The sequence below is a fragment of the Pan paniscus genome, chromosome 8, assembly GCF_029289425.2.
Source record: "Pan paniscus chromosome 8, NHGRI_mPanPan1-v2.0_pri, whole genome shotgun sequence".
In the NCBI taxonomy this organism is placed as follows: domain Eukaryota; kingdom Metazoa; phylum Chordata; class Mammalia; order Primates; family Hominidae; genus Pan; species Pan paniscus.
This window is the reverse complement of record NC_073257.2, coordinates 115283500-115311299: the sequence shown is the minus strand read 5'-3', so window position 1 is coordinate 115311299 and position 27800 is coordinate 115283500. Positions and strand designations below refer to the sequence as shown.

General features: G+C 46.2%; 1 protein-coding gene across 2 annotated transcripts in view; it reads right to left on the bottom strand.

The window, feature by feature from the left end:
• The window catches only part of PDCD11 (programmed cell death 11), a 49264-nt gene that overhangs the window by 19053 nt on the left and 2411 nt on the right, over window positions 1-27800 (bottom strand). For both annotated transcript variants that reach the window (XM_034931417.2, XM_034931418.2), the window contains exons 3-20: window positions 26305-26436; window positions 23552-23719; window positions 21656-21817; window positions 20732-20855; window positions 20050-20231; window positions 17020-17127; window positions 13515-13721; window positions 12747-12871; window positions 12507-12567; window positions 11686-11832; window positions 10095-10346; window positions 8908-9048; window positions 8206-8400; window positions 7131-7301; window positions 5287-5506; window positions 4056-4205; window positions 3535-3650; window positions 1668-2209 (exon numbers count right to left, since the gene is read on the bottom strand). In XM_034931417.2, coding sequence (XP_034787308.1) covers window positions 1668-2209; window positions 3535-3650; window positions 4056-4205; window positions 5287-5506; window positions 7131-7301; window positions 8206-8400; window positions 8908-9048; window positions 10095-10346; window positions 11686-11832; window positions 12507-12567; window positions 12747-12871; window positions 13515-13721; window positions 17020-17127; window positions 20050-20231; window positions 20732-20855; window positions 21656-21817; window positions 23552-23719; window positions 26305-26436 — 3203 coding nt within the window. The remainder of the gene's footprint in view (window positions 1-1667; window positions 2210-3534; window positions 3651-4055; window positions 4206-5286; window positions 5507-7130; window positions 7302-8205; window positions 8401-8907; window positions 9049-10094; window positions 10347-11685; window positions 11833-12506; window positions 12568-12746; window positions 12872-13514; window positions 13722-17019; window positions 17128-20049; window positions 20232-20731; window positions 20856-21655; window positions 21818-23551; window positions 23720-26304; window positions 26437-27800) is intronic.

Below are 27800 nucleotides of genomic sequence, written 5' to 3'. Positions count from 1 at the left end.
ACTGAAGGCAGATGTGTCAGGCTGAAGGTTTCCATTCCCAACCTTTGCAGTTAATAGTAAGGAGCAGGCTCATCTGAATTTTTTTTTTTTCTGGGACAAGGTCTCACTCTGTCACCCAAGCTGGAATGCAGTGGCGCAATCATGGCTCACTGTAGCCTCAATCTCCTGGGCTCAAGCAATCCTCCCAGCTCAGCCTCCCAAGTAGCTGGGACTATAGGTGTATGCCACCATGCCCAGCTAATTTTTATTTTTATTTATTTATTTTTTTTTGTAGAGATGGGGTCTCACCATGTTGCCCAGGCAGGTCTTGAACTCCTGGGCTCAGGTTTTCCACCTCCCTCATCGTCCCAAAGTGCTGGGACTACAGGGTTCAGCCACTACGCCCAGCCTCATCTGATTTTTTTTTTTTGAAACGGAGTCTCACTCTCTTGCCCAGGCTAGAGTGCAATGGCACAATCTCAGCTCACTGCAACCTCTGCCTCCTGAGTTCAAGTGATTCTCCTGCCTCAGCTTCCCGAGTAGCTGGGACTACAGGCACTGTGCCCGGCTAATTTTTGTTTTTTCAGTAGACGGGGTTTCACCATGTTGGCCAGGCTAGTCTTGAACTCCTGATCTCAGGTGATCCACCCACCTCAGCCTCCCAAAGTGCTGGAATTACAGGCGTGAGCCACCGTGCCTGGCCTGATCTTTTAGGATTGTCATATCAGATCCTGAAAACAATTTTCCTTACAGTCTATATACTCCAATTCTTTCATTCTAAAAATAAGGAAACTGAGGTCTTTATTTAGAGGATAAATGACTTACTGAAGACCCCACAGTTAGCTACTGAAATTAATATGCAAATTATTGGCCAGACTTTGAATTCTTTTTTTGCTGTTCTTGTTATAGCAAGAATTTCTGCTACAGTAACATGTGGCACTAGATTTAAAGTAAATGAGGATAATTAAAGTGGGAGGTGGAGAATGACAACTGCAGATGTATACAGCGCAGTAACTGAGGCCAGCAACCCACTAGGCAAAGAATAGACTACACGTTCTCTCTTTCAGTCTTCACCATGGCCCTACAAAGTAGTCGCTACCATGACTCTCACGTTACAAATTAAGAAAATAAAATTTGGACTTAAGTAGCTACTGCCACATGGTCACAGTTAATCTAGAATTCAAACCCGGGTCTGACTCCAAACCCATGTTCTTAACAACCACACCATATATTCCATATTTTTAAAAAGAATCATGCACTGTAATCCCAGCACTTTGGGAGGTGGAGGTGAGCAAATCACAAGGTCAGGAGATTGAGACCATCCTGGCTAACACAGTGAAACCCCATCTCTATTAAAAACACAAAAAGTTAGCCGGGCGTGGTGGTGGGTGCCTGTAGTCCCAGCTACTTGGGAGGCTGAGGCAGGAGAATGGTGTGAACCCAGGAGGCGGAGCTTGCAGTGAGGCGAGATCACACCACTGCACTTCAGCCTGGGCAACAGAGTGAACTCCGTCTCAAAAAAAAGAAAAAGAAAAGAATCTTGCAAAATAATTCTTTGGTGAATGCCTTTCGTTAACTAAAAGAGAATCTGACTTACATGCAACTTTTTGGAGCCCACCTACTTTCCCAGTCCTCCCACAACAACAACAATCTCCCTCGAAGCCAGCCCACCCCCAGAGCCTCCATACTTGAATGTCTTCATGTCTCGCCCGCCAATCACTCGGGCAGTGACCGTCTTCCCAACCTTCAGCTTGGTAGTAGGAGAGGTGCCCTCTGGAACATCATCTAGAATGTGGGAGGCATGGATACAGCCAATAATGCCATCTTCCAGAGTCACAACCACATGGGTAGGCTTAATGGACTTGACAGTCCCTGTGACCATGTCCCCGATGGAGAGGGTGTGCTTCTTTATGGTCCCTACAGTCAGAGCTGGATCCACTTCTTCATCCTCATCAACTGTCTCAGAGTCCTTCCGGGTCGGCCTCATGGTCCTCTTGGCAGCCGGCCCCTCCACAGCCAAAAGAAGGCCAGTCACTCCTGGTTCTGTGGTCTTGAGGGTTAGGGAGACACCCTGTCCCACCTGCAATTTCTCTGAGTCAAAGCGGAAGGTGTCGTTGAGGTGAGAGGTCAGGGAGAAAGCTGCCAGGTGGCCCGTCTCTACCAAGGAGGCAATGGCAAAGGACTTCTCCAAGTGCTGCACAACCGCCTGGTGTTCGCTGCCTTTCCTCAGCTAGAAGAGAGAAAAGCCACCATCCCTGCTTTCCTTACACAGTATGGTCACTCACTCATGGCCCCACTGGGCAGGGTGTGGCTGAGGAAACCCTCTGGGGTCCCAAAGCTAGGGAACTCAAGGCTGGTCTGAGCTGGAACAGACTAGCCTTCACTCCCTGGACCTAGCTTTCCTCTCCTGTACACTAAACTCATGGGGCTGCCTCTGAATTACCTTGGCTTGGTTTTTGCTTTGCTTTGAATTTAAATTGCAAGACCCTATCCTAGATCTAGTAAATCTGAATTTTACAAGTTATTGAGATAATTCTGAGGCACAGCCTTGCAACCTCTAACAGCTCTCTCAGCTTAGAGACACTGTGGTTCCTGAATCTGTCCTGCAGCTCCCCCACCCCCAATTAATCACTCTTCAACCCAAGCAATGAATAGAGTCATTACTGAGAGCTTATTGTGTGCAAGGCACCTAGCCTCTCTTTCCTCAAAATCCAAATTGTGCTCATGCTCTTATATGCCCAAGCTTCCCTTAGGTGATAAAATGGTACAGGGTCCTGCTAGAAAACTGAATGAGAGGTTAGTATTGCTTTCCATTCTCTCTCTGTCCTAAACTCTTAATATTGTAAGCAACTGGAAATTAAGGATTATATCTATACTGCACCATACTCTGTGCAACTAGGTGCCTAATAAGTGCTTTAGACAATAACCAAATATATTCATCACCCAGAGAAAAATAATAATTTTTCCCTCAAACCCATTCTTATGTCACACAAAAGTGTCCAGAAGACAAGGCAGGCGAGGGTGTGGACGCACAGCTTGGAGGTCTGAACTGCCCACAGACATGCTGTTTGGCTCATGGGATGTTTTTAAAAAAATAAGTTTCCAACATTTTCAGCTTTTATTTCAAATAAAAATCCAAATTCTGCCTTCTCTTAAAAATCAAAGATTTAGCAGCAGTAGCCCCAGATTCCCACCCGGCAACAATTGGGCGGGACTGAACAGTCTCAGCCCCACGGGGGCTGGGCATGCACTCTCCAGCTCGTCAGAGTCCAAGGCCAGCCACTCCCTACCCACACAGCCAGCTCCACTCCTGCACACTATTTATCTGTCTGGCCCTAAAGATGGAGTGCCCATGTAACTTATCACTGGAACCAGAACAGAAGTCAGCACTATGAACCACACTAGGACAAGAGGTCTAAACCGGGGGTGTCCTGGATCCATCCAGACATAGGGCTACCCTTGCTACAGGCATCTGAGTTGGAATCCCTGAACTGGAGTGGGGTTGAAGGGTGCATCATGTGAAACCATGGAAATGGAAGTCAGGAGCAAGCTTACCTTTCTAGCTTTTCTATTCACCAAGTCCTGGTGAAGGGAAACGTGCACTTCCAACTTCAAAAGATCAACATTTAAGATAACAACCTTCTTTTTCTGCCCAGATTCCACCTCCTGCCCTGCAGTGCAGAACCACAGTGTGATTATCCTTCTGGAACAGGGTGAAGGGAGAGCAGCACCTCTCACATGTAGCTGCTACCCCTTAGATCCAAAAAAGCAAAGAGGACACATGTCCTGGGTCCCTACGGGCCATAATTAGGGAAATCAAGGGTCTACCTCTCATAGTTCAAGTTCAGGTAGGCCTTAATTTATGTAACCTAATATATAAAAATCTAGATTTACCCAATTGTAACAATTAAAGGATTCATACCTAAGCCTTTGCATTCACACAAGATAGGCATGCCAAAAATCTCTACCGAATCAACTCACCTACCGTAAGTATTTAGAAATTCTATATCCAGGAGAGGGAGCAATGGACAAAGGGTCCTCCCACCAACCACAATGGGTAAGACAGAAGCACTCACCTGCGCGATGGTATCTGCTGGCTTTCAGGACCAGGTCGGGCACTGGACCCCCACTGAATACCACAGAGCCATCTTCCAACACCTCCCGCACCACTAGGTCAAGGAACATTCCTGGGGTCATCTCGGCCAGCGTCTGGATCAACACAGAGTCTGCCAGAGATCCAAAAGAAACACGGATTAGTACCATGAAAGAACTCTCACTGTTCTTTTCCTCTGGCAGTGTGCTATCACCACGGAGGACAGTGGAGCACTGGGACCACTGACAAGGTAAAATCACTTTTTGCAAAAATGTTCAGTATCCATGAAAACTCTTGTCACAAGCAGACAGACCTAAGCCCCTTGCTAATAATCCTACCTGACCATAATTCATGGGAGTAGCCAACAAATACCAGGAAGACAGGCTTTCCTTTGGTTTCTGAATTTTCACTGTCCCCTCTCAAGCCTCCTGCTATGAAATTCCATTAAAGTTACAACAACCCCACACAATGGTTCAAAGTCTAAGAGGGTCAGAATAATAACCCCTCACAAAGCCTGGCAGGTCCCAGTTCCATTTCATCTGCTGAATAAAGGAATGAAAGGTGAAAAGGCGAGTGAATTCCCAACAAATGCAAATATAAAGCCACAGAACTAAGGGAAATTTTGACTCTGGACTGGCAGTGGGGAGAAGGGGACATCTAGGATGCTCGTAATGACCTTTATCTTAAAGGGGTGTAATATAAACATTTACTGAGCTGCACACATAATAACTGTGCACTTTGGCCGGGCGCAGTGGCTCACACCTGTAATCCCAGCACTTTGGGAGGCCAGGGCGGGTGGATCACTTGAGGTCAGGAGTTCGAGACCAGCCTGGCCAACATGGCGAAACCCTGTCTTCTCTAAAAATACAAAAATTAGCCAGACATGGTGGCAGATGCCTGTAATCCTAGCTACTCCGGAGGCTGAGGAAGGAGAATCGCTTGAACCTGGGAGACGGAAGTTGCAGTGAGCCAAGATCGCACCACCACACTCCATCCCAGGCGACAGAGTGCAACTTGGTCTCAATAATAATAATAATAATAATAATAATAAAATTGTGCACTTTATGCAGGTCATACTTCCATTAAAAAAAAAGTTAACCCAAATTTTTTTTTCTTATGTTCTGTGAAGCCCAACAACTCACCTAACAACAGGTGTAATTTACAACACATACTCCCACCCCTGGCCCACCTCCCCTGCCCCACAGGTGCCCCACCTCGGTTGCTCATAAGGCTGCGCACGCCCTGCAGCTCCTCCAGGCACTGATTCAGGAGGAGGAGGCTGGTGATGGCCAAGTCCCCCAGACCACAGTCAGACAGCCGCAGTGACAGCAGCATCCGCTGCTTCTCCTCATCCACATTGGTCACCTTTGCCGCTACTGTCTGGCCCTCAACAAAGTGGTCACTTGTGGAGGTCACAAATTTGTCACTCATGATCTGAACAGAAGAACAGGCAGGAGATGAGAAGAGGAGAGGTCTTCATTAAGACAACCCACTTGATGTCCCTGGAAAGGGGTACGTGAGTAGGGGGAAATGGGGCCCAGGAAGCTCCCCCAAGCACTCTCTGAACACAGCTCTACTTCCCTTCCATAAAAACAGAGCCTCCGGATTGGCTGGGAGCAGTGGCTCACGCCTGTAATCCCAGCACTTCGGGAGGCCGAGGCGGGCAGATCATGAGGTCAGGAGTTCCAGACCAGCCTGACCAACATGGTGAAACCCTGACTCTACTAAAAATACAAAAATTAGCCAGGAGTGGTGGCATGCACCTGCAATTCCAGCTACTCGGGAGGCTGGGGCAGGAGAATCACTTGAATCCAGGAGGCAGAGGTTGCTGTAAGCCGAGATTGCGCCACTGCACTCCAGCCTGGGCGACAGAGTGAGACTCCATCTCAAAACAAAAACAAAAACAAAAACAAACAACAACAAAAAAAACAGAGCCTCCAGGAGAGGGCACCCAGTCAAGAAGGCACATTCACAGCAAGCCAGGCAGACACCAGGGCTGTCCTCAGCCCTAACAACCCACGGGAACCCTCTGCCCCTCACTGGGCTTGTTTCTGGGGCCCTCCCCTCTGCTCCCATTTTTAAAATGTTTCTGGCAGGGGATGCAAATGAGATTTTCCCAGGCAAAACACCAGGGAGACAGGCCTACAGAGGGGAAGAAATACTGATGAATGATCTGCAGCAGCACGCCATTTGCCCGCTGTCTTCCATGACTTTGGTGAGTCCCATCCCCTCAATAGGCCTCGGCTGACATGCCAGGCACACCAGGAGGCTCTGCTAGGGGACTGCTGGGATTGTTCCCATCTGAAAGTGCAGGACTCAATGACATGGGGGTGGGGGAGGTAATAATTTCAAGGACATTCTGGTCCCTTAACACCTCAAAAACCTCAGAAGTCTGCAAAACCTGTACTCAGTAGCTCAGGATGATCAATTTCCCTGTCTAAATGTGCTGAGAGAATAAAAACAAGTGCAGTCATCTTCACACTGGAGACTAAGGCCTTCAATGTGTAGTGTGGAGTGGGAAAGGTGTCCCTTCCTCCAGATGGTCACACAGCTGGGCGAGAGGAACATGAGCCAAAAGCTCAGCTGCACTCACCCCTCCCAGGTGCCTTTATGTCACACACACCTTAAGAGGTACCCCTGAAAATCTTTCAAAAGAGTAAAGTATCCTTGGCCAGGTGCGGTGGCTCACACCTGTAATCGCAGCACTTTGGGAGGCCGAGGCAGGTGGATCACTTAAGGTCAGGAGTTCAAGACCAGCCTGGCCAACATGGTAAAACTCTGTCTCTACTACTCAAAAAAAAAAAAAAAAAAAAGCCTGGCATGTTGGTGGGCACGTGTAATCCCAGCTACTTGGAAAGCAGAAGCAGGAAAATCGCTTGAACCCAGGAGGCGGAGGTTACAGCGAGCAGACATCACACCACTGCAAGCCAGCCTGGGCGACAGAACAAGACTGTCTCAAAAAAAAAAAGAATAAAGTATCCTACTCCTCCCCACCCGCCCTCAGGTTCTGTGACCTTGTATCTCTCCTCAAAGCCCTTGTACATGGAGTTGAACTTACAGCTTTTGGGGCCAGTCCGCTAAGACCTGAGGGGAACTGGATGAACACGCCATAGTCCTTGATGCTCTTCACAAAACCAATGAGCAGCATTCCAGGATGGATTTCTGAGAAGTTCTTGGGATCCTGGCCACCTTCTACTGTGGAGACCAAGGCTGGCTTCCTGCAAAGAAGCTAGTGGTACTTCATCAAGGAATGTTCCAGAAAGGGCAGATGAAATGTCCATCTCTCCCATCTCCTTTCTCCACAGAGAAAGACAGAACTGCAGGCTGATCTCTGCTCCTACAGCGATTCTCTAAGTGTGCAGACCAGCAGCATCAACATCGCCTGAAACTTAGGAGAAATGCAAGTTCTCAAGCACCACCTAGACCTACTCAATTAGAAACTTTGGTGTGGCCCAGCCATCTGCATGGCCCAACTGCACACTACAGCTGAGAATCACGGTTTTATTCCATTCCCGATTCACTAATCTGCAGATTACTAGAGGACACCAAAAAGGGATGGCTCATCCCCCTGGTCTGGCAGCTGGATCAGCCATCACACAATCCTCTACTACTCCCTCTTTACACTGATGAACTCATTTTCCCTCCTCTGCCCATTTTTACTCCCAGGAGAATGAACTTTACATTCTGTGAGAAGCTCCTTCAAAGCACCCATGCAAAGACCAAAGGGAATATTCCTGAGCCTATAGCCCCGAGGGGAGAAGGCATAGGGGAAAAAAAAAAAAGAGGAAAGGGGGACAGAAGCCACCTTATTATTGGTTCTAACCCAAGGGGCAGGCACTGAAAGCCCCAAGAAAACTAGATGTGCTCCCAAGCACCCCACTGGGCCTCCTTCTCCAGCCTCCGAGAGTCCCCCTCTCTGCAACCTTTCAGGCTACTCCGCCCTGACCACCAGCATCTGCTGGCAGCATTTACTCAGGCCTGCTCTTACTTTCCATAGCACAGGCTTCATCACTGGTTTGGTTTTGTGGAGATATTTCTGAGGTCAAATAGCTGTCTAATTTCCCCAGAATTTCCCATCCAAGCACCCATGGCCCCCCACCTTCCTCTGCTCCACAGATACCAGTCAAGGATACAACACGCCCCTCGCTCTGGCTCAGACACAGGACTCGGTGAAGGATGTCACCTGCCTGGAGCCAATGATGTAACAATGGGCCGTTGGCAACGTGGTCCGACAGATGAGATGTGGGGAGGAAAGCACGGATGTTGTGGGGCAGGACAGCCACCTCCAGCCCATCTTTGGTCTTCTCTAAAACCTTCACATCTACCAACTACCCAGGGAAGAGAAAGACAAAAATAGCACTTGTCATGAACAGAGAACAACCTGGTCTGGATTAGGCAGGGCTTGGAGGCATTAAACTCCGGCACCAAGGATCTCTAAGAGGCAGCTTTCTTCCAAACCCCACCCACCACCCCAACCACCCAGCATGCATGTACGTGCACATTCACCAGGACTCATGGGTGGACCCATCGCACTCCTCTCTCAAGTCCCTCCATGGAGCCCCAGGAAAGCCAGAACTGCAGGCTGGCCCTAGGGACCTGAGAGGAAAGAGGTCAGCAGCCCACTGCTGAAAAGCCTCACTGTAACAGGACTTTCATGGACAGCTTCCATTTGTTCTGACACACAGGAAGGAATGCGTATGAACCCCTCTAGCCCCAAAATCTTATCTAGCTACCTCTATCTTTCCGCTTCGTGGGTTCCAATATGCCATGTGTTAGTGGTTCCCTGCTCTCTGCCACTGTAACATAAAATAGCTTGTCCAGAGAAGTCCACGTACCTGCCCAGTGTTAATGGCTTTTCCTTTCTTCTGACTGTGTCCTGCAGGCTCTTTCTTTGGCTCTGGGTCACTCGACAGCTTGAAGGATAAAAGCATCCTCTCTTTGGATGGCTCACAGTTCAATACGACAACCTTCACCACCTGGCAAGAAACCACACAGGCTTGGCAACTCCTCCCAGCAAGCCTTGCAGGCCCTGCAACGTGCCCTCCACTACTGCTGCAGAGGCCTTGAGAGATCTACTGAGCCTTTGGATCAGATCAGGAGGCAGTGAAAAGAAGAAGTGCACTGAGAGCTACACAATCCCCCACGGCAGCCTTTGGGATAAATGGAAGACATAAGTAACTTTTTTTGTACAATCCAAGTCTTAAAAATTATTTTTCTTTTTGAGGTGATGGAGATGCTAATTACCCTGGTTTGATCGTTACACATTGTAAGCATGTATTGAAATATCACATGGTGGCCAGGCTTAGTGGTTCAGGCCTGTAATTCCAGCACTTTGAAAGGCCAAGGCAGGCTGATCACTTGAAGCCAGGAGTTCGAGACCAGCCTGGCCAACATGGCAAAATCCCATCTCTACTAAAAATACAAAAATTAGCCGGGCATGCCGGCACGTGCCTGTAGTCCCAGCTACTTGGGTGGCTGAAGCACGAGAATCACTTGAGCCTGGGAGGTGGAGGTTGCAGTGAGCTGAGATCACGCCATTGCACTCCAGCCCGGGTGACAGAGGAAACTCTGTCTCAAAAAAAAAAAGGAAAAGAAAAAAGAAATATCACATTGTACCCCATAAATATGTACAATTATTATCTATCTGTTTAAAGTCGTTTAAAGGAATAAAAAATTGCTTTTCCTAGTGATACCAAGACTTACTAGTTTTACAGCACTGCCCCCGTGTGGTGACAGTGACCTCAAAACAATTTCTGATATGAGAGGCACAGGTTTATTACAAGTAAAGACTGACCTCTTCCATGCGTGCCTGAGATCCATCAGCTTGCCAGCTTCTGCTGAACCCCGCTGAGGCTTTCTCTCTGTTCTGTTCCCCGTCTCCTCCATTTAGCCGGCTCACACCACTGCCCCATGTGCTCTCTTCCTCAGCCTCCTAAAGGCAGCCCCACTACTTACTGCTCCTTCATATTTGTGTTTGTGGGGTCACCAAGGGTAAAGGGGACCTGTCTAGGGGAAGGGTTACCTGGCCAGTGTAAAAAACTCTCTCCGGGTCAGGGATATACTCAGTACTGAGCTCATGCTTGGGCACCAGTCCCTGCACATTGTTGTAGAACTTCACAATGCAGCCATAGTCCTTGACCCTGATGATGAAGCCATGTGTCTGCAGACCAGGCTTGGCATCGGCATAGCAGGTAATGACAGGTAGTTTGGACTCAATCAGGGTTTTTTTCAGGGTCATCATCAGCTTCTTGGCTTCAGGGTCACAAAGCAAAACCTAGGGGAGGGACACAGGCTGTCATCAAGTTATCTGTTATCATGAGAGCCACTGAGCTGGTCTCTGCAACCTCTTAAACCCAAAAGCCACGGGGCCATTCCCCAAGAACCTGCTATAGCTTTTCCTCTAATCATCTCAGTGGCAGATTCTTCCTGCTGTATGACAATCTGGAGCATACAAATCACTATTTCAAATGTAATTCCTCCCATAAATTGCTGCAAACTACCCTCTCCTGACCATGAAGCAACATTAATTATCTTACAGCACCTCTATGGAGTCTTGGTTACACTAACTTCTACACCATCTTGGCTCCTTCCTAGTGGGCTTTGCATCTAGTCTAACAGAACCAATGATGAACCAATTTACCACCTTAGTACTGCCGTTTATTAGCTATGAAATAAGATGGAGATGCAACTGTCTTTCACCCCTTCAGAAGGTCATCTCCTTAAAGACAGAAAAACTATTTTTAACCCTTGATCCCACTACTGTAAAATTTTGCACCAATGGGCAATCATTACCTCTGCTGAGTCAATAACGATGAGATAAACTGAATACAGGAAAATCTAACATGCTGAGTGCCTGCCCGTGGAGCACTCTTGTGTGCATCATCATGTTGAATCTTCACAACCCTATGAAGCTTTCCTTCGGATTCGAGCCTTTGTCATAAATCACCCACGTTTTGGCAGCTTTGCCAGGGCTATTTCTGTGCCTGGAACACAACCTTTGCTCTCCCCAACCTTCCAAATCCTACCTATCCTTTCAAGTTCCACCTCTGCCAGAAATCTAGAAAACATTATTGTCATACAGAGCTGAATTGTTCTGCCATGTATTAGCTGTGTGACTCTGGGCAAGACGGTTGGCTTTCCTAAGCTTTAATTTCCCCACCCGCAAAATGAAGATAATAGTGCTTAATTGTTAGGGTTGTTTCAAGGATTAAATGAAATAATGCTTGTCACATGCCTAGCATAGAAACTGGCACGGAATACCTGTTCGTGGCAGTCCTGTTCGTGGCAGTCGCTACTGATAACGTCAACAATTCTGGCTGCTCCAGCCCACCCTCACCTCCCCTTTCTCAGGTGTGACCACAGCACACAACCTGCACCAAGCCACATGGCAAAAGATCACAGGCTGGCTTGCTCTCTCATCACGTATGATTATTTTAACTCCCAATTAAACTACACAAAACGGGGACTCACTTTTCTCTTCCCAATGCCAGGTACAGCACAAGACACACTACAGACATTACACACTCACTTTGTGGAAAAAGGCAGAAACTTCAGTTGAGAACTGCTTTCTTCCCATCTAGCCAAAACCCCAAGAGACCCTTCAGGAGGCTCACCCGGCACTTGACCTCATCCCCGATGTGGTACTTCTTCTCCGGATTCTTCATCAGGATGTCAGCCAGGTGCATGGGAGGTACCAGGCCCCTCATCTGCTCGCCCACCTTCACCAGCATCCCATATGACTTTATGGTTAGCACTGTGCCCTAGAGAATCCAAAGATAAGCTGCCACAATGTCTCAAGAATGGCCTTTCCCCCTCCTCTTACAACAAGGCATGTCACACCTCCCCTTCACAGCCAACTTCCTGGGCTAACTGTGCCCGTTATTCCAGATGGCACATGGGTGAAGCACACACCCCACACTGAGCTGGATTATTCTGTCAGCTTTATTTATGGGAGCCTTCACATCTTTCTGTGTGAGCATGTGCTTTCTGTGTGCCTTAAAATACATTCCCCAAAGGAAGGGACTATGTCAAGGTCTCCTAAGGAATAAACTCTACATATAAAGGGAGCTGCTCGATTAGAGCCAAATGGTCGGACAGGACAGGTACCTGGAACTGGCTTCTCACTAATATCCCAGGTAGATCCATAATCACAGGACTAACTTTTGATCAGGTCTACTAACCACCATCAAATCCCAAATCTCAGGATTTATGATCTACTGCCTTTGTGTAGCTGGGTGGTGCTAGTAAGATCTTACCTTGAAATTAACTATGAATTACCCAAAGAAAGAGAAAGAAATTCTAGTCAGCAGGCAGAAGCAAGGAACATGACATTCAATGTGTTAACATGAGGACTAACGGGCTGACAGTCACCTGTGCGTGAACTAAAGAACGCCTGATGGTGAGGGAGTACCTAATTATATGCTTGAGGTCTTACCTTTACCACTGCCCCAGGTTCGATGTCATGATATCTAAGGTACTGAGCTTCAATAATAGACCTAGGACAAGGAGAAAACACAGAATTAAATAAACTAGGGCAGAGGTTGCCTAAAATTCAGGGCTACCACAGGCATGCTGGCAAGAAAGAAAACCCTTCCCAAGCACAGCCAGGAGAAACGGAATATGAACATGTACAGGTGCATATCTCTACACCCCTACCTGTTAATGACAGACTTACGTTCGTAGAGAGAGCAAGGCCAGTTCATCCATTTGGCTGTAGTCAATAATTCTACACTTGTGAGTGTTCCCTGGCTTGAAGGCCTCAGGATTGAAGACGTTCTTAGAATCAGAGAGATGGCTGAGCTGCAAAGTACCAAGTGATTGAGGATAAGCCAGGGACAACAGGTCTGAGCCAATGAGACCTTACAGCCCATAGAGAGGACTCAACACTTATCATGTACCATAAAAACAGTACTTTGATTGCCTGGTTAAGTAATTCTCCACACTAAAAAACTGCTCTTTATCATCACAGAATTTCAGCAAGGTCAGGGAAAGTCCAGAACACAGGTCAGTCAACTGTGCCTAGTGCCTGTTTTTGTAAATAGAAGTTGTATTGGAATACAGCCATCTGTTCATTTACGTACTGTCTATGGCTGCTTTCATGCCATAACAGCAGCGTTGAACAATTAGGACAGAGACCACAGGGCCCACAGCCTAAAGTATTTATGACATAGCCCTTTAAGAAAAACTCTGCTGGGCCCTGGTCTGGATCCTAACTCATCCTTATACTTAACTATTAACCAAGTATCAGATATGGCAAGCTGGTTCTAAGGCATCCTAATACAGTCAATAGACATTGTTCTAATCACTATGAACAGGAATTAGAACTACAATATCCAAAAATTTTAAGCTAGCATCAAGGAATGAAAGAAGCAGAAATGGCCCTCTGTGCTCCAGAAGTCCTTCCAGTGATAAGATCCCTGACCAAACAAAGAGGCCTCCTTACCCGGGCATAGGCCAGAACCCCATCCTTCAGCCTAAAGGTGGCCCCAGCCTTTTTGAAAAAACCCTGGACAGGAACATCATCCAGCACTGCTCCAAGGTTCTGGCAAGAGAGTCGGGTGAGTGGGCGTCCAGGCTGTAGGAAGATGGGGCGCAGGCTCAGGCGCACAACTCTGGTTCGAGGATGGACGCAAAGGATGCAGGCCCTCACCTAGACAAAAGGAAGGGCAGGGTGAGCAGGAGGAGGCACACAGGAGCACCCTAGAGCAGACCTTCCAGGCATCAAGCCTTTCCACATGCTAACCAGGTATGTGAGTACTCACATCCTTAGTATGTAAGTACTCAAACTGGCTTCCACACTCAAGCAGCATGCAGAAAAATCAAAATGTCCCATAGGGACTATGTATGACTAAATCAAAGCTTATTCAAGCCAGGTATGGGTGGCTCACACTGGTAATCCCAGCACTTTGGGACACCAAGGCAGGTGGATCACTTGAGCTCAGGAGTTAGAGACCAGCCTGCGCACATAGTGAAACCCTGTCTCAACAAAAAATACAAAAATAGGCTGGGGATCATGGCTCACGCCTGTAATCCCAGCACTTTGGGAGTCTGAGGTGGGCAGATCACTTGAGATCAGGAGTCTGAGACAGCCCAGCCAACATGGCGAAACCTCATCTCTAGTTTTAATAAAAAAAAGTTAGGCTGGAAGCGGTGGCTGATGCCTATAATCCCAGCTCTTTGGGAGGCCGAAGCAGGCAGCAGGCAGATCACGAGGTCAGGAGATCAAGGCCATCCTGGCTAACACAGTGAAACCCCGTCTCTACTAAAAATACAAAAAATTAGCTGGGTGTGGTGGCACACACCTGTAATCCCAGCTACTCAGGAGGCTGAAGCAGGAGAATCGCTTGAACCCAAGAGGCGGAGACTGCAGTGAGCCAAGATCGCGCCACTGCACTCCAGCCTGGGCGACAGAGCAAGACTCCGTCTCAAAAAAAAATTAGCCGGGCATGGTGGTACGTACCTGTAATTCCAGCTACTCAGGAGGCTGAGGCACAAGAATCACTTAAAATGGGGAGGCAGAGGTTGCAGTGAGCCAACACTGTGCCACTGCACTCCAGCCTGGGTGACGAAGTAAGACTCAGTCTCAAGAAAAAAAAAAAAAAGAGTTAGCCAAGCATGGTGGCATGCACCACTTTGGGAGGCTGAGGCAGGAGAATCACCTGAGTGAACCCAGGAGGTCAAGGCTGCAGTGAGTGATGATCGTGCCACTGCACTCCAGCCTGGGTGACAGAGTGAGACCCTGTCTCAAAAAATAATAATAAAATAAATAAATAAAAATTAGCCAGAAAGTTTACTCAAGGCCAGAAAACTATATACTAGGTGTCCCCTCAACACCAAGGAGCTGATGTATCTGTAATACAACAGAAACCATGTACTGGTGTCACTACATCCAAGGCTCCTCTGAAACTAACAGAAAAAGCCTGATCTCATCATAACATTAAAAGATGTAAAATGTCTCAACTCTATACACAAATGCTTATAGGGTGAAAAAAATTACTAAAAAGAGGTTTAGGAAAATATTAACAGTATTACCACTAGGTAGTAGAAAATCCTAGTTTCACTTAAAAAAAAAATTCTCAGCTAGTTGTAGTGGCTGAAGCCTATAATCCCAGCACTTTAGGAGGCTAATCCCAGCACTTTAGGAGGCCTAGGCAGGAGGATCATTTGAGCCCAGGTGTTTAAGACCAGCCTGAGCAACACAGCGAGACCCCATCTCTACAAAACATAGCAAAAATTAGCTGGGCGTGGTGGCATGCATCCGTAGTCCCAGCTACTCAGGAGGCTGAGGTGGGAGGATCGCCTGAACCCAGGAGGTTGAGGTTGCAATTAACCATGATTGTGCCATTGTACTCCACTCTGGGCAATAGTGTGTGACCTTGTCTCAAAAAATAAATAAATAAATAAATTATCTATAGCACACATTACTATTTAAAAAAAGAAAAGTAAGAAATCATTTTAGAATTCTAAAAAATTCTGAATAACATATATTAGGATTTTCTTCCCAAATATCCATGTTCATTGTAGGAAATTTGAATATTTAAATACGAGCGGAGCCAGGGTTGTGGCTCATACCTGTAATCCCTGCACTTTGGGAGGCCAAGGTTGGGGGACTCCTTGAGCCCCGGAGTTCAAAACCAGTCTGGGCAACATGGCGAGACCTCGCCTGTAAAATTTTTTTTTTTTTTTTTTTTTTAAAGACAGAGTCTCACTCTGTCTCTCAGGCTGGAGTGCAGTGGCACAATCTCGGCTCACTGCAACCTCTGCCTCCTGGGTTCAAGCGATTCTCCTGCCTCAGTCTCCCGAGTAGCTGGGACTACAGGCACGCACCACCAGGTCTGGCTAATTTTTTTTATTTTTAGTAGAGACGGGGTTTCACCATGCTGGCCAGGCTGGTTTTGAACTCCTGACCTTGTGATCCTCCCACCTCGGCCTACCAAAGTGCTGGGATTATAGGCGTGAGCCACCACACCTGGCCTAAAAAAATTTTTTTTTAACTAGCCAGGCATTGTGGCACACATCTGTGGTCCCAGCTACTCTGAGGACTAAGGTGGGAGATCAATTGAGTCCAGCAGATTGAAGCTGCAGTGAGCCGTGTTTGCGCCACTGCACTCCAGCCTGGGTGACAGAGTAAGACCCTGTCTTAAAAAAAAAAGAAAAGAAAAGAAAAATCACCCAGAATTCATCACTATTAACACCTGATTGCATAATATTCCAGTATTTTAACCAGAGGTACTTTTTAAAATTTTTTTCAAAGTTGGATCTATACTGTACAACTTTTAAAATCAGCTTTTGCTGTTTAAACGTATCTTATTCTCCTATGTTAAATATTCTTCTAAACTACTTTAAATTATAAAAACAAAAATACTACTACCACCAAAAAAAAAAAAATCAAACTATATGGAAGACTATGAAGTAAAAACTGAAAGTTGCCTTCTTCTCCACCTGCTCCTTCTCTAATTTCAGTTCAGCCACTGAGAGTTTCTTACTTTCCTTCCATAACACTTTTTTTTTTTTTTTTTTGAGATGGAGTCTCGCTCTGTTGTCTAGGCTGGAGTGCAGTGGCACGATCTCAGCTCACTGCAACCTCGGCCTCCCGGGTTCAAGCGATTCTCCTGCCTCACCTTCCTGAGTAGCTGGGACTACAGGCATGCGCCACCACGCCTGGCTAATTTTTGTATTTTTAGTAGAGACGGGGTTTCACCATGTTGGCCAGGCTAGTCTTGAACTCCTGACCTTAAGTGATCTGCCCACCTCGCCTCCTAAAGTGTTGGGATTACAAGCATGAGCCACTGCATCTGGCCTCCATAACACTTTTCATTATTCCTCTCATCTCCTCTCTGCACACCTGTATGCATGCAGTCCTAGGACCTCCCTGTAGCTAGCTGTGATACTGGACAGCAAATGGACCACAACTGGAATCAAGAAAATATAGGCTCAACATTTCTTACCGCCTGATTTGAGAAATATGTTCCAGCTTTCTTGGGATCCAGGTGCATAAAGTCAACCACGCCCGTGAAGAATGTGAGGAAGTTTAGCGTAAGGCCAAATGGAGTCACCTAGAAATAAACAAGTTATAAAACAGAACAAGTTATAAAAAAAAGTTCTTTGAAAGAACCAGGAATGTGAGACATTGCTCACAGTAAACACTCAATGCCATAGTATCCCTAACTGTGTATCTCTCCTCTCCCAGGTAACTCTTAACAATCTTTTCTTCCTATACAAATAACTGGCAGAACAATTCCTGCACTGGCTGTTTCTTTCCTTAGTAGGCTCACCTCCCTTCCAGCTAAGAGAGGACATCAATCCTCCCACTCTCTGGGAGTCCTCCATGGGATGGAAGGAGCTTTGTACATGTATCCTTGGGGAACTGCCAGCCTGACAACTGGAATAGATTGTTACTAACTTAGATATTTTCCCAGTATAGGAAGGTAAAAAAAAAGGTTAAAAAAAAAAAGGGCTTGCAAAAGGGAGATACTGACCACAAGCAAGCCAAGTCACCCTTATAGAGTCACCAAAAAGCGAAAAGTAACAATCCCCTCAAAAGATAGTGGTGAGGGAGATGAATAAAATCAGAGAACTAAGTCCTCTCTCTTACCTTCCCGGAAAATACTAAACCTATTCTCTGGGAAAACTGTTATCAGAATCAAAAAACAGGAAAAGTGCAAATTCTGAAAATGTCAATTAAATTCTAAATATCATGTAAATATTCTTATGTCAATTAAATTCTAAATATCATGTAAATATCCAGCCCCTTTCTCGTACTCATTCTCGGGCAGCCAGGCTTAGACCCTCGTGGGTGGAGATTGCCAGATCCTTTCTAGAGAAATCTAACATGTCAGAGAAGACCTATAACAATCACGTTAGGAGGTTGCCCAAATTAAATCTGCTAGTCCTGTTCCTGACAGGAAAGTTAAACGGTCAACAAGAAGGCGGGCGCAGTGGCTCATGCCTATAATCCTAGCACTCTGGGAGGCTGAGGCAGGTGGACCACCTGAGCTCAGGAGTTTGAGACCAGCCTGGCCAACACAGTGAAACCCTGTCTCTACAAAAATACAAAAATTAGCCAGGTGTGGTGGTGGGTGCCTGTAGTCCCAGCTACTCTGGAGGCTAACGCAGGAGAATCACTTGAACCTGGATGGTGGAGGCTGCAATGAGCCGAGATCATGCCACTGCACTCCAGCCTAGGTGACAGAGCAAGACTCTGTCTCAAAAATAAATAAATAAATAATTATAAAAATTTTAAAAATTAAAAAAACAGTCAACAATCCCACACAGGCACATAGACTTGCTCACAGTTTTTTAGTACCTCACTCATAATATGGCAATCTAAACAAAAACTTCCTGGAGAATTGGAAGTTAAAGTTGAGAGGCTCTCCCAGGATGCTTCTGGATAATGTACCACACTAAAACGAGGGAGTAAACCCAAAAAGAAGAATACATGGGACCAAAGAAGGCTCCAATACAGACAGAGGAGACAGCAGAAGGGAAGTCCTAGGATACCGGCTATGCAGGAGCCCTACAGAGCAACTAGTCCATCCTAGAGCACAAGGACATTAAAAAGGGTTCTAGGTGGGAGGAAAAAGAAACTAGTAGTTTACTTAAAGGGTTTGAAAGCATGCAGAATTGTAGTGAGTGGAAAATAAGTTGAAGGTATAGGAAAAAATACTGATAGGAAGAGAATTTCGCAAATGACAAAAACAAAGCTGACTGCCAACTCCAAGGGAAAAAAGCTGTTCAAGGTCATAGTAGGCCAGGTGTGGTGGCTCACACCTGTAATCACGGCATTTTGGAAGGCCCAGGCAGGCAGATCACTTAAGGTCAGGATTTTGACACAAGCCTGGCCAACATGGTGAAACCCTGTCTCTACTAAAAACACAAAAACCAGCCTGGTGTGGTGGTGTATGCCTGTAGTCCCAGCTACTCGGGAGGCTGAGGCAGGGGGATTGCTTGAATCCGGGAGGCAGAGGTTGCAGTGACCCGAGATCACGCCACTGCATGTCAGCCTGGGCAACAGGGCGAGCCTCCGTCTCAAAAAAAAAGAAAGTCATGCTAGTATGCTGGGCGAGGTCACTCATGCCTGTAATCCCAGCACTTTGGGAGGCCAGGGTGGGAGGATCACTAGAGCTCAGGAGTTCAACACCAGCCTGGGCAACATAGTAAGACTTCACCTCTATAAAATATATATATTTTGTTTGTTTGTTTGTTTGAGACGGAGTCTCGCACAGTCGCCCAGGCTGGAATGCAGTGGCACAATCTTGGCTCACTGCAAGCTCCACCTCCTGGGTTCACGCCATTCTCCTGCCTCAGCCTCCCAAGTAGCTGGGACTACAGGTGCCCGCCACCACACACAGCTAATTTTTTGTATTTTTAGCAGAGACGGGGTTTCACCATGTTAGCCAAGATGCTCTCGATCTCCTGACCTCGTGATCAGCCTGCCTCGGCCTCCAAAGTGCTAGGAAAATATATATATTTTTTAATTAAAAAAAGAGAGACCAAAATCTTTTCTACCTTGATAAAAAGTTAAAACTCAATGCCTAAGATGGAAAAATCAAGAGATACCAGCAGAAGCTTATTACTCAAAAATATGGAGAGAAATTTCAAAAGATAAGCTAAAAGAGTTAAAGATGGGGGTTATGACGGATAAGTTCTTCATTATAAACCTTTTAATTCCATTTGACCTTTCAGATCAGCACTGTCCAACAGAAATACAATGCCAGTCACACAAGTAATTTTAAGTTTTCTAGCAGTCACATTTTAGAAACTACAAAGAAACAAAAGACTTTTTAGTATAGTTTTTTAACCTAATATATCCAAAATATTATCATTTCAACATGTGGCACTGGCCACATTTGAAATGCTCAATGGGCATAAGTGACTAGTGACTACTTTTATCAGACAGTAGTTTTAGACTTTATGCATTTAATATTTTGAAAAGAATTATTTTTATTTTAAAAAGTAGTAGTAGCATAACAGCTTACCTTCTGTACCTGAGCTTTGACCACCAGTCCTGGTAGCAAGTTATTAAGGTTCCAGCTCTGCTGTTCAGTAGCAATGGCCGTAGAAACCTCTGAGTGACCAACAGACAGACTAACAACTCCTCCGTTGCCTTTCACCTTTTCAACAATGCAGTTCAGGTACTGACCCACCTTTAGTTTAGCACCTGTAAGCCCAGACCCAGGCCCCAAAAGGAAAAATGTAACTATGAGAAGGACTTTTAACGTGGGCCCAAGTAATACCTGAAAAGACCCATGGCCTACCTGCCCAGTTAGCATCAGTTACTCCCCAAATTCCCAATCTCTAAGGGGCCAACTACAAGAAGGAAACGAAGTTATCCTAAATGATCTGGAATTCAATTACCACACAAAAATACACAAGCCAGGAGACTGCTGGTTCAGAAGCCATGGGGGCCCTAATTGCAGTGGAATCTTCCAGGTTAGAAAAACTGACACTGTTCCATCAGATCTTAGTGAGACCCTACCACTCGCTGGCCCTTCATACATCTTTCCTTTCCTATTAACTAGGATTAAGTGCTGGTTTTACCAAAGCCACAGCACCTTCAGGGTCACCATTCTGTCATGTTACTCATCAAAATGGCACTTAAATATAATCCCCACATGTACCACCTCACCACCATGTACTGGCCCCTTTTCTTGCCCTCACCTTTGTTCTTCTGTCTGATGTACTCCTGGGCTTTCAGCAGTGGCAGAAAAGCTCTGGTCCCATCAACACCAATGTCCACTAGGTAGCCATGGTCTTCCAGGCTGGATACGGTACCTGTAAGTAGCTGGGGAAGAGAAAGTAGTCCCAGAAGTTCCAATTCAAAGGTAATGGGACACACACAAAACATCCAAACTTGAATGTTCCTGCCACTAAGCTCACACTCTGCCACTATCCCACTCCCACATTAAACTTTAAGCCACAATCCCACTAGACAGCAGACATCAAATTCAACACTCCCAGGCTTGAAGGAGCTGATGGTTGCCAGGCAATGAGGAGTGTTTAACACAGCTGAATGATGGAACAATATAGAAGAGTCTCTTGCCTCGAGTGGTTTCAAAAGATAGCAGACTTTCGGCAGGGCACAGTGGCTCACGCCTGTAATCCCAGCATTTTGGAAGGCTGAGGCAGGCAGATCACTTGAGGTCAAGAGTTTGAGACCAGCCTGGCCAACATGGTGAAATCCCGTCTCTATTAAAAATACAAAAATTAGCTGGGCATGGCACCTGTAATCCCTGCCTCAGGAGGTTGAGGAAGAAGAATTGCTTAAACCCAGGAGGTGGAGGCTGTGGTGAGCCGAAATCACGCCACTGCTTTCTAGCCTGGGCAACAACAGCGAAACTCCGACTCAAAAAAAAAAAGAAATTTGGACTTGCTTTCTCTTTTCTCTTCTCCAATGTAATGATTAGGTTCAAGTCTTCAATGTTCATTAAGTACCCAAAGAACCCAAGAGACCTTCCTTCCAGAAAAAGAACCACTCCTATGTGTCACAATTGAGCTGAAAGTAAAAGGTGGCCTAGACCACGCTCCCTCAGAGGCAGAGAGAAGGCACATTGCCACTCTTCCTCCCCGACCCTAGACACCTACCATGCCAGGCTTCAGGGCCTCAGCACTCAGCACTCTGTTGACATTTTTGGGGTTCAGAGACAGCTTGACACTCTTCTTGCCCCTGTCTGTGATGCCCAGACTGCTCACCACACATCTTACCAGCATTCCAGGTGAGAAAAGTTCAGGCAAGTGAAGTAGGTCCTGCGTAACACAAATGAGAAAGACCTGATACACACCCTTCTCCTGAACCAAAAATCCATTACCCAGCTTTGGCTCAGTGACTTCTCATCCTCAGACCCCAGAGAACCCAAAAGGTGGGTGAGGAATAACCCCCCATCCACAAAGGAAGTTGGGTCTGTGGCCTAGCCACAGTCTTGAATTTCAGCATAAGGCCTTCAAATATTTCCACATAACTGGCATGTAAAATGACTTGTCAAAAGAGTTGTCTACACTTTCTGCCTCTACTTCATCCCTTACTCATTCTTCGGCTCACTGCAATCTGCTTTCCACCCCTCTCACTCCACCACTCTATCTCCCATAGAATCACCAATGAGTTCCATATTGTTAAATCCAGTGGTCAGTTTTGCAGTCTATCTCTTACATGACCATTAAAAAGCACTTGAGAGTCGGGTGTGGTGGCTCATGCCTGTAATCCCAGCACTTTGGGAGGCCAAGGCGGGCAGATCACCTGAGGTCAGGAGTTTGAGACCAGCCTGGCCAACATGGTAAAACCCTGTCTCTACTAAAAATACAAAAATTAGCTGGGTGTGGTGACATCTGCCTGTAATCCCAGCTACTCAGGAGGCTGAGGCAGGAGAACTGCTTGAACCTGGGAGCTGGAGGTTGCAGTGAGCTGAGATCATGTCACTGCACTCCAGCCTGGGCTAAAGAGTGAGACTCCATCTCAAAAACAAACAAACAAACAAAAATCATAGGTCAGGCATGATGGCTCACACCTATAATCCCAACACTCTGGGAGGCCAAGGCGGGTGGATGATTTGAGGTCAGGAGTTAGAGACCAGCCTGGCCAACATGGTGAAGCCCTGTCTCTACTGAAAATACAAAAATTAGCTGGGTGTGGTGGCTGGCACCTGTAATCCCAGCTACTGGGGAGGCTGAGGCAGGAGAATCACTTGAACCCAGGAGATGGAGGTTTCAGTGAGCTGAGATCATGCCACTGCACTCCAGCCTGGGCAACAGAGTGAGACTCTGTCTCAAAAACTGAAAAATCATGATCATCTCTCCCAATCCAGGTCCCCTTCAGGGTTTCCTATCTCAGGATGTCATGACCAAGCATCAAATCATGCAAAACAGAAACCTAGAACTCAGCCCTGACACCTCTATCTGCCCCACCACCCATATTGAATCTATCACCAAGCAATGACTTTGCCTCCTCAGTCCTCAGGAAATCCTGAACCCAGGTCACCATCAATCTCAGGACGTGAACGACTACAAGAGCCTCCTAACTTGTCTCTAAGCAACTTCTCATGCCTCTTCAATCTACACGTTATGCTGTACCCCAGTGAGAACATTTCAAGGACTTCCCATTGATTCTAGAATTTAAAAACAACCCTTAAAATGGTCTACGAGGCTGCATGTGCCCTGGCCCCCATTCAGGCTCTCCTGCCCATCTCACATCACACTCTCTTGCTCTCCCTACCTAGCCATACTAGCCTTCTCTCTGTTATATATTACATTGCTTCTGCCTGAACGCCTTTCCTTCTTTATCTAGGGAACCCTCATTCTTTAGATCTCAGCTTAAGCATCCCTTCCTCAACAGTCTTCCAGGCTCCCAGACTTAGTCAAAAATTCCTTTATGATAAACTCTCACGGGACCTTGTACTTTCCCTTCTTAGCACCTGGCAAAGTTGTAATTTTAAATCTATTTGTGTTCCACTTATTTTCAATAACAGGCTTCATTCGGATTTCCCTTACCTTCAGAGGTTGTTCTTGTGTCACCTGCTCATTCAGCTTTTTGGTGTAGGCATCACAGATTTCAGTGACTTGCACAAAGCCCTGGAGGCCATTGGGGAGACTAATCACCAGTTCCAGTTCATTCACCTCTTTCACGCAACCCAAAATCCGCATTCCCTCACACAGGGACTAGAAAAGAAAAAGTGAAATGTGTACAATAAGGATGGGAACAACAATAGGGAAAGTTGGAAGGTCTGGCTTCCAGTGTCAATTTAAAAGCTATAAGGCCGAGCACAGTGGCTTACGCCCTATAATTCCAATACTTTAGGTGGCCAAGGCAGGAGGACTGCCTGGGCTCAGGAGTTTCAGACCAGCCTGGGCAACGTAGTTTCTCCAAAAAAAAGATTAGCCAGGCATAGTGGTACACGCCTGTAGTCGCAGGTACTCGGAGGTGAGTGGATCGCTTGAGCCAGGAGGTTGAGTCTGCGGTGAGCTGTGATCACACTACTGCACTCCAGTCTTGGCAACAAAGTGACACCCTATCTCAAAAAATAAAGATAAAAAATAGGCCGGGTACAGTGGCTCATGCCTGTAGTCCCAGCACTTTGGGAGGCTGAGGCGGGTGGATCACCTGAGGTCAGGAGTTCGAGAGCCGCCTGGCCAACACGGCAAAACCCCGTCTCTACTAAAAATACAAAAATTAGCCGGGCATGGTGGCAGGTGCCTGTAATTCCAGCTACTCGGGAGGCTGAGGCAGGAGAATCACTTGAACCTGGGAGGTGGAGGTTGCAATGAACTCAGATCATGCCACTGCACTCCAGCCTGGGCAACAAGAGTGAAACTCTGTCTCGAAAATAAAAAAATAAAAATAAATAAAAAATAAAAACCTACAAGAATTTTATAAATGAAAAGAAATACACATGTGTACATATCAGTGAACTTCTCAAATATCTGACCGAGCACTGTAAAAGGTCTAGATTATACAACAGTGTTAACAGCACTGGGATACTGGAGGACACCTTTGCCTTTTACATTATTCTGAGCAACCCAAACTCAAATGCCTGGCAGACAACACAATGAAGGAAGCCACCTAGTGGAGACAATGGCAGTCTGGAGTGACCATGCCAGGTCTAAAGGGCACAACCACTACTCAGCTCCTTGTCATTACAAACATGAGGGAATACGGGCCTTCTGCTATCAGTACTTTCAAATTTTTACAAGAAGCCAGAAATCACATTTTCATGTAAAAAAAATTTTTAGTTTTCAGCCAGGTGCAGTGGCTCACGCCTGTAATCCCAGCACTTTGGGAGGTGGAGGCGGGCGGATTACGAGGTCAGGATATTGAGACCATCCTGGCTAACATGGTAAAGCCCCGTCTCTACCAAAAATACAAAAACTTAGCTGGGCGTGGTGGCGGGCGCCTGTAGTCCCAGCTACTCAGGAGGCTGAGGCAGGAGAATGGCAAGAACCCGGGAGGCGGAGCTTGCAGTGAGCAGAGCAGAGATGGCACCACGGCACTCCAGCCTGGGCGACTGTGCGAGACTCCGTCTCAAAAAAAAAAAAAATTTTAGTTTTCTAATGTTGGCACCAAGTCTAACAATTTTTTTTAAAGTATCATATAGGACAAAATATTGACTCTGAATCTAGCCAAATCTGAATGTTCCTCTTCAAAGTTATTTAACTTCTTTTCTTTTTTATAACTAACATATATTGGTGTTATCATCTAAAAATGTAAGGCAGGCTGGCTGCGGTGGCTCACGCCTGTGATTCCAGCACTTTGGGAGGCCAAGGCGGGTGGATCACGAGGTCAGGAGTTCCAGACCAGCCTGACCAACATGGTGAAACCCCGTCTCTATTAAAAATACAAAAATTAGCCAGGCGTGGTGAGACACCTGTAATCCCAGCTATTCAGGAGGCTGAGGCAGGAGAATCGCTTGAACCCGGGAGGCAGAGGTTGCAGTGAGCTGAGATCACACCACTGCACTCCAGCCTGGGCAACAGAGAGAGATTCCGTCTCTAAATAAATAAATAAATAAAACAAAATAATTTCAAAATTAAAAAATAAAAAATAAAAATGTAAGGAACACAGACCACTTCAATTCTTGGAAATGGGTTTCACATCTATGAAATGAATGGGTAAGATTAGAATGACTGCTAAAGTTACTGTCCATTCTAACCTCTGAATATATCAGAACTCAAGTCCTGTGAGGACACAAACAAGCCCACGACAGCTTTAAAGGAAAAAAAGGGGGCAGGCACGGTGGGTAGCTCATGTCTATAATCCCAACACTTTGGGAGGTTGAGGCAGGAGGATTGCTTGAGCACAGGAGTTCGAGACCAACCTGGGCAAAATAGCAAGATCCAAGCCCTACAAAAGATTTAAAAATTAGCTGGGCATGGTGACACACACCTTTAGTAGTCCCAATTGCTCAGGAGAAGCTGAGGCAGGAAGATTGCTTGAGCCCAGGAGTTCAAGACTAAAGTGAGCTATGATCATGCCTGCATTCCAGCCTGAGCAACAGAGTCAGGTCTGTCTCTGGAAAATAATAAATAAATACAAAGAAAAAGAAAAGATTCCTGGCATCGGTTAGCAATGGAAGGAAATCATGCTTACTCCTTAGCATAAATTCCAAGCATCTCTACACACACACGCATGAAATATATTAAGGGGAAAATGGAATTAAGGGAAAAAAGAAGGAAAGAAGAAAAAAAGAACATACACAAACTTAAGCAACCAAGGTCAATTGTTTAAATGAAAACCAACTTTAACAAACCTCAACACTAAGGATTTCAAACTTCTCTCTTGCGGACTTGCTGCTTTCTCTCTTTTCGATTTTCAACTTTTTTGTTTTTGCTGGCCCCTTCTGGCTCTTTTTTCTTTTGGTGGATCCCTCTTCAGTAGAAATCTAGAAGCGGGTAGGGGGAACCCACAAAGACGCAAAAGTATAAGAAGCAATCTGACTTTTCCCTCCTATTTCAGGTCATCACTCACCTTGCTTTGTTACTCCTTCACTCCACCCTACCCCATCCCACTCCCAATTGTTCCTTTAATTCTTGCTTTAAAAAAAAAAAAAAAGGGAGGGGGCCGCCAATGGTCCCTCTGCCCAAGGTCTGAGAAGCCTCCTTCATGTTCCCAAAGTCTCTTCTCTCTTGTGTTCTCCCTCTCTTGACTGGGATGAACACTGGGTTCCCTAGTTTGAGAAGCAATGTAGAATAGTGCATGAAAATGGACACCAGAGTTACACAGACCCAAGTTAAATTCTCATCTTTTCCACCATAACAAGCTATGTGGTTTCAGCTAAATTATATAAAATCCAGGCACAGTGGCTCACACCAGTAATCCCAACACTTTGGGAGGCCAAGGCGGGAAGATCACTTGAGATTAGGAGTTCAAGACCAGCCTGGCCAACAGGCTGTATTTTTTTTTCCACTAAAAATACAAAAAAATTAAGCCGAGCATGGCAGCACGCACCTATAGTCCCAGGTACTCGGGAGGCTGATACAGGAGAATTGCTTGAACCAAGAAGTGGAGGTTGCAGTGAGCTGAGATCACAACACTGCACTTCAGCCTGGGCGACAGAGCAAGACACTGTTCCTCATCATGGAATTGCAATCAGTGCTTCACAGTACAGTTGAAAAGATTACATAATACAGACCTAAAGCCACACACTCAAATGTTAGTTCCCTTTCCCCAAGCATTTGGAGCACAGCCTAGTCTAGGTGAGACTGTGAAGTCTAATGCAAATTCTGACCATTACATGTGGCAAGGAACCCCTGTAAAAATGCAATGATCAGTCAGGCACAGTGGAACATGCCTGTTGTTCCAGTTACTCAGGAGGCTAAGGAGGGAGGATCGACTGAGCCCAGGAGTTTAAGTCCAGCCTGAGTAACAGAGTGAAACATCATCTCTCCCCATCTCTTGAAAAAACAACAACAAAAATAACAAAAACATCAGCTGGGCGCAGTGGCTCACACCTGCCATCCCAGCATTTTGGGAGGTCAAGGTGAGCAGATCATCTGAGGTCAGGAGTTTCAGACCAGCCTGGCCAACATGGTGAAACCCCATCTCTAACAAAAATACAAAAATTAGTCAGGTATGGTAGCAGGCACCTGTAATCCCAGCTACTCACGCCACTGCACTTCAGCATGGGCAACAGAGTAAGACATCGTCTCAAAAAAAAAAAAAACAAAAAAACTGCTTCCTCTCCATCCTTAATCAACATGGCACATGGCAAAGAGTGTCTAAGAACAAGGAACAGCACTTTATTTA